The sequence below is a fragment of the Triticum aestivum genome, chromosome 1D (genome assembly GCF_018294505.1).
Source record: "Triticum aestivum cultivar Chinese Spring chromosome 1D, IWGSC CS RefSeq v2.1, whole genome shotgun sequence".
Lineage (NCBI taxonomy): Eukaryota > Viridiplantae > Streptophyta > Magnoliopsida > Poales > Poaceae > Triticum > Triticum aestivum.
Genome location: NC_057796.1, coordinates 409,819,015 through 409,825,709, shown reverse-complemented (window position 1 = coordinate 409,825,709; position 6,695 = coordinate 409,819,015). Strand labels below are relative to the sequence as shown.

Below are 6,695 nucleotides of genomic sequence, written 5' to 3'. Positions count from 1 at the left end.
ACATGGCTACATGCACAGACCGAATCATGTGACCAAAAATATTTGTTGTTCATTCAAAATTTGCGTCACTTAAAATTCGCGTCAACTTTGGTTAATTTGGTTATTACCGAAAGCAAACCATTATAACCAAAACCGAACCGTATCTCCGTATAAAACCGTATAAACCAAATATAAAACTGTATAAACCGAACCGAATCAAACCGAAAAAACCGAATGCACAGGCTGACCCCCTCCCCCTTCATGCATAATTTTGTACAGTATTAATTAACACTACTGTATGGAGTTTTATTTAGAAACAAAATAAAAAAGTTTTGTCTCATCTCATTAATAAAGGAGTAAAGTTGCTCGATTCATTAGTGAAGAACGAGCGAAACCATTACAACAAGTCCAGAGGACAACTCGGACAACCACATGAGTACAAAATTCGAGATTGTCCCCAAGAGTCATCATCGTCACCTCCACGAGCCAGCGACTCTGACTTCCGCATAGACAACCATCAACACAGCCCTTGTTGTAATACTATATGCTTACCCGCGCAAGCGACTAGACAACCCTGACTGGGGCGCCGGAAATTGCTGGAGAAAAGCACCGGTCCTACGCTGATCATGCTCTTGCAACTGAACACCTTTTTTCTACGGTTTTGCTAATTAACAGTCGAGTGATTTACAATTGGGTTTCATTCAAATTTCTGGCCGCTTGATCTTGTGCCAAGATCTGCGCTGGGTGCTGGCTTTTTCGAACGTTTTTTTTCTGTCTCTGTTACCGGGTGCGCTTTCGTTTCCCAGCCAGCCCGTTACCGCCTATCCCTTTTGTTCTCTATCTTTTTTTGTTTGTCCTTTCTCATTTCTTGGCGAGAGTTAAAGCTGAGAGAGGGAGGCGATTCTTGGCGATTTCCTCGTCGTCCATGGTGATTCCCATCTTCTCCTCCTCCTCTTCTTCAGATTGATTTCCGCTCCAGTGTCGTGTGGTTTCAGTTGGATATCCTGGTCTTCTCCCTTGCCCCATTGAATTTCTTCTAGATCTTGTGGTTTGATTCGATTCCCCTTGTGTTTGATGTAGATGTAGGTGTATGTGTAGTCTTAGAGGTGGATTTTGGCGATTTTTTTGCGATTACATTGATAGGTGGATGGATGTAGCGGTGGATCCGATTCCCCTGTTGATTTTCTTTCTGCTAACCTGGGCGTTTGATTCCGCTGACGTTTTTTGTTGTTAGATCCAGGGGTGTTCGTTTTTAGGTAGTAGTTGCATCTAAGTTACCACAACTTCATAACTCTGATTTCATTTTAATTACAGTGTAACTTCCTCTGAAATCATAGAGTAGTGACATTGTAATTTCAGTGTAAGTTCCAGAGGTAACCATAACTGTAATTTCATTTTAATTACAGTGTAATTTCGTCTGAAATCACATAGTAGTGACATTGTAATTTCAGTGTAAGTTCCAGAGGTAACCATTGTGCAATTTTTGCTGTAACTTCTATGATTTTTAGTTTACAGGCACTGCAATTACAATGTTATTTCAGGTTATTATAGTGCTATTTTCAGGTTAATTACACTAGATCACAATGAAGTTTGCCTATGTTGGGTCTGCAAGCATTCTAGAACCGTAGTGTTGCATCTTTATCTTTGTGGTTTGTCTTTGTTTGGTAGTATTTGTATCCATTTTATAACATTTTTTCTATGTTTTCCGTAGTGTTGCATCTAAGGCCCTGTTCGGAGACCCGCCACTCCACCACTCCGCTCCCGGAGCTGGAGGCAAAAGGCACGGAGCTGGGAAAGAGATGCTCCAGCTCCTCGTATTTTTAGGAGTTGGAGTGACTCCGAACAGGGCCTAAGTTTACAGCAGCTTTAAGATTGTAATTTCATTTTAATTACAGTGTCATTTCCTCTGAAATTACAGAGTAATCGTATTGTAATTATAGTGCTCTTACAGTATACTTGTAATTGCAGTGTAATTACAGCGTAATTTTTAGGGTAATTACACTGTAAATCACACTGCTATTTACTGTAATTACAGTGCAATTTCTCTATATTTACAATGTTGTTACAGTGTAATTTCCATGGGTAATCACAGTGCCATTTTTACTAGAATATTTACTGTATTTACAGTCAATGCAAATCACAGTGTCTTTGTTGGGTAGTGTTCTATCTATTCACGCTGTTAATATATACTGAATCTACCTTTGGTTAGTGTTGCAACTTGATAATAGTAATTTCAGTACTTTTTTGCTACTGTAAATTTTAGTTTCTTTTGCCCTGGTGCTTTTGAAACAAAACTGACCAGTTTCTTTGATTTTGACTAGAGTGCTCTGTGCAATACACTCTGTCAAATGAAAAGAATTTGTGATCTCTGCTTTTCATTCTTGTGATTTTACCGGTTCTAGATCTCATAGAAAATCACTAGGCATGAGCAAAGACATTGGTATTGAAGGATTTCCGGCCTGTGGATCGTCTCTTGTATGATCTTCCATGGCTCTCCCCCAATTAGTTGTTGCAGCTTTGGCGTTTATCTTTGCCCCAATTGGAATTGAAGGATTTCTAACTCCATGGTTCCTTGTTGGTGTTTGTCTTTGCTCTTTCTTTTTATTTTTCATTTCCTCCATGATAGTAATTTAATTTCTGCCTTCTTTTTTGGTGTTTGTCTTTGCCATTTCTTTTTTATTTCTCATTTTCTCTATATACATTTTTCTTCATATTATTCTTCCTTGTTCCAGCTGTACTTCTCTGTAACCGTTCGAAAGCATTGGTTTTCTTTCTTTGTTTGTTTGAAGGGAAGAGCCTTTACTTTCCTTGATCCAGCTTTTAATGAGCATTCTGAATTTCACTTGCAGATTGGCGATATGCTAGTACATTTTAATCAATTTGTTTCCCTTTTGAAGGCACTGTGTTGTTATCTTTTAAGATTTATCTCTTGTATTTTCCTTTATTCGAGCGTATTACAAACTTTATAGGATTCTGGGACACTTTTATTACTCCCATGTTGAGGAAACAAAACAGTTTGGAAAAAAAAATGATGTTATCGACCTATAGCTGTTCCAATCAGACCAATAGGTAACTTGTTTTTTAGTATAGCTGGCCTGATTTTCTCTTATATTCTGTTCTTGATTTTGTTGGTATCTTTTTTTTTCTTCCTTTATTCATGTGAAACCAGGCACACAATTGTGGTGTCTTTACATTCGAGTTTATGGAAGTGTGGACTGCAAGGACTCAAGTTGTTGACCATTTTTCAAGCGCTGACATTCCCAACTTAAGGACAAAGTATGCTAATGATAAGTTTTTCAGTGAGTTCAACAGGGTCGATAAGTTCTAGACTTCTTGTTACTGATTTTTTTTGAAGATGTAAGCACTTCTGTTTTTTATACTTCAAATTTACAGTAAAGAGGTTCATGACTTCCAGTCTTTTTTAGTTGTACTTTTGGCTAAAGGTTGCCTAATTTACTGTACTCGTCTATGTCACTCGCTGTCTCTTGTACTATGTATTTTCAGCTTTTTGGTTCAGTGTTAATGGCGTCCCTTTGTGCTGTATATCTTAATGATTGGTCTAATGTCGTGTTTGATCCTTTTTTTTCAGACTGTGAATTAACAATGATGGAGAAGAAGGATTGTTTGCATTAGATAGATGATGAACTGCTTTTTTCACACTATGGATAGGGCAGTGTCTATGTTGGTTCAGTGTGTAGTCATCTGTATGATAGGAAGTGTCAAGTGTGTATGTTGGTTCAGCTGTTTTTTTCTTTTCGAAAAGGAGGATTGCCCCCGGCCTCTGCATCGCAATGTTGGTTCAGTTGTGTCTCTATAATCTGTAGAAGACACTAGGTACTATACCTGCAAGGTTTTCTTACTGTAATTTCAAGGTTTTTCACCTGCTTGTCATGAATGCAAATGGGTTCAGTACACTGTAATTTTATAAGTTCCAGTGCTAATTGACTGTAAGTTTTGTGTATCTAGACTTTAACACTTAAGATATCACTATGAGTAGACTGCAAGTTACCAGAATGGCAGTCTAATTATCACTGTATTTTTCTCCCGAGTGATTGTAAGTGGACTGTACGTTGATAAGTACAGCAAAGAAGCGAGAGACGCGGGGTTTACGAAGCTTTACCAAAAAAGAAGTGGACTGTACGTTGATGGCAGACCTACAGAGGGTATGTTGATGGATCAGTAGGCTTTTTTTCGGCTGTGGTAATGCGATACCTGTAGCTCACATATGTTTGAAACCGGGTCCAACCCGATTAGGATTGACCTTCTAGCGCTGACATACATAGATACACAAAAAAGGAACACACAAATATACAAGTACCGTTCTATTATTGGTTGAAAAACTTGACTGATGTTCAATTGATTTTCAGTCAAACGTCAAATAGACACTTCCTTTGAAAGTTGAAACCCATATATCTCCACAAACATAGGGCGGGGCACGAGAATCCCATGAACACGCAGGAAAACACATACTACCAAAACCCAATAGCAAAGCATCTCCGCTTGGAGCCGAACAAGAGGCCGCACCAATCAGATCCAGATTCACCGTCTCAGCATCGCCACGGCAAGAGCTGGTGGAATCCGCAACCGAAGACGACTCCAAGATGATGCCTTCTGCAGGAAAAGCCACGACGCAAGATGCGCCGCCATCGCCGTTCCGGCTTCCGGGAGACCTGGACAAGGGTTTGAGTTGTGCGCTCAGCTGTCTTTCATCGTCGGTGTCGCTCATACCATTTGGGCCGGCAACGGCGCGAAGACGATGCACCGGCAGACCGGGCAGGTGGAGTGCTCGTGCAGCCACGGGTCGATGCACTGCTGGTGGAACATGTGCAGGCACGCCGGCAGCCGCTTCATCGTGTCCCCCTTCTCCACCTCCCCGAGGCAGACCGCACACTCCGACGCGCCGCCCCCCTCCGGTTGCTCGTACGCCAGGACGTCATACGCCGTCGCCACCCTCGCGCCGCCATGCGCCGGCGGCTCCCTGGCCAGCGCGGGCATGTGACTCTGCTGTATTTGGTCCAGAAACTGGGGCAGAGCGCTGCTGCCGCTTCGGCGCCGTAGCCTGGACCGGCCCGGCAGGCAGTGAAGCCAGCCCGTGCGGCGGAAGTAGTACATCAGCGCTCCGCTGGTGGAGGCCAGGCACCGGCGCAGCGCCGACCACGGGAAGAGGACCCCGCAGAAGGCCGTGTACACGCTGGCGCCGACGCCGACCCAGAAGAGGAGGAAGACCGTGAGCACGATGATGGAGCCCCTGCTGTGGTCGGGCTTCCGCGCCAGGTTGACGAGCGCGTAGAGGATCATGGCCGTGCCGCCGATGCAGACGGCGTTGACGATGGCCAGCGCATACGCGCGGTGGAAGCAATCCACGGCCATGGCTTCCCGTGCCTCTGACCACCTGCCGACTTGTTCACTAGCAATTCACTGGCCGATGGTCACGCTATTTCTCGAGAATTCCGACGTCTTTGCGGGGATGCCTCGTGAGTCTTGGCGCAAGAATTCCGCTGCGTACAGACGAAGCAAGCAACGAGCCAACCATCGGAGGAAGAGAGACAACTAACAGAGCGGTTGATGTCATATGGGTGCATATCTTAATATGGTCGGCAGCATTTCTTACGGCGACCTTAGAGCATCTCTAGCAACCCGTATAAATGTAAATGGTCAAACCCGTAAAATAACTGTTTTTTACAGTTTCAGTAAAAAAAAGCCCGAACAGACCCCGCAAAATCGTCCGACCCTTAAAATTTTTTAGGGGCCCTGTAAACACGAACACGAAACCTTCATAAATATACAGTTTTGAGGGCAAATTTATCAGGGCCTTGCATACCGGACCGGTCAACATTGACGGTTGAGGAATCTTTGCCCCCGCCAACGCCATGAAGCTCGCCCGGCCGCCGCGCCCGTCTGCCCCGGCCACCGCGCTCACTCGCCGGCCGTCCGATAGCCGGACGGCCGGCCGTCCCGGCCGCCGCGCTCGCCCGTGGCTCCGCGGCTCTCGAACGGAGCTAGCTAGCTAGCTCAATCCATTCGAACGGAGCTAGCTAGCTAGCAGCTCAATCCATTCGAATGGAGCTAGCGAAGAGCTAGCTAGCTAGCTCGATGTGCCGGCCGTTGGATCCCGTCGCCGCCCCGGCAGCCCTGGCCTCCGCGAGCGCCGCGCTCGCCCCGGCCGCCTTGGCCTCCGCCCGCGCCGCGCTCGCCTCTTATTTTCCCTCGTCCGCCTGTTCGCGGGATTGACGTGAGGAAGAGGATGACAAAAAAAAGAGCTAGCTCTATCTGTTCGGTATATTTGGAGAATATTCTTTTTTATGGGTTGATTATACGGGGTCTGAGTCTGTCCACGCCCGCGCCGGCCTGCATATACCCTTTTTCGCGAACTGCAAAAGACTTATGCGGGTCAGGATTTTGCGGGGTCCGCTAGAGATGCTCTTATACATTTAGATATGCGTAGAGACTGCGATCGATTTTTCCTTTATCTCTTTTTCGCGGGAAATTCGCGATCGATGTAGTACAAGTTTTTTTTAAGCATATCGATGTCGTACAAGTTTGTTTGTTGGTACCGGGAATTCGCATGATTTGGCCCCTCCGTGAATCTATCAGTGTTCCAAAACGTAATAAAATACTCCTTCCGTTTTTAAATATCTGTTTTTTTTAAATATTTCAAATAAACTATCATATACGGATGTATATAAATATATTTTAAAATGTAGATTCACTCATTT

General features: G+C 44.5%; 1 protein-coding gene and 1 long non-coding RNA gene across 2 annotated transcripts; one reads left to right on the top strand and one right to left on the bottom strand.

The window, feature by feature from the left end:
* Positions 1-797: 797 nt before the first annotated feature.
* LOC123171599 (uncharacterized) lies at positions 798-3,930 on the top strand. The gene is made up of 2 exons (XR_006485313.1): positions 798-907; positions 3,569-3,930. It is a non-coding gene; the product is annotated as an uncharacterized lncRNA (long non-coding RNA).
* Positions 3,931-4,375: 445 nt separating this feature from the next.
* LOC123171588 (RING-H2 finger protein ATL39) lies at positions 4,376-6,238 on the bottom strand. Its single transcript, XM_044589042.1, has one exon. It carries the CDS (start codon positions 5,347-5,349, stop codon positions 4,702-4,704), a length of 648 nt encoding a protein of 215 aa, XP_044444977.1. The 5' UTR covers positions 5,350-6,238; the 3' UTR covers positions 4,376-4,701.
* Positions 6,239-6,695: the final 457 nt, after the last annotated feature.

Bases quoted from the DNA above. Each gene is read 5' to 3' on its own strand.
- LOC123171588 (XM_044589042.1), bottom strand. From the start codon at position 5,349: ATGGCCGTGGATTGCTTCCACCGCGCGTATGCGCTGGCCATCGTCAAC.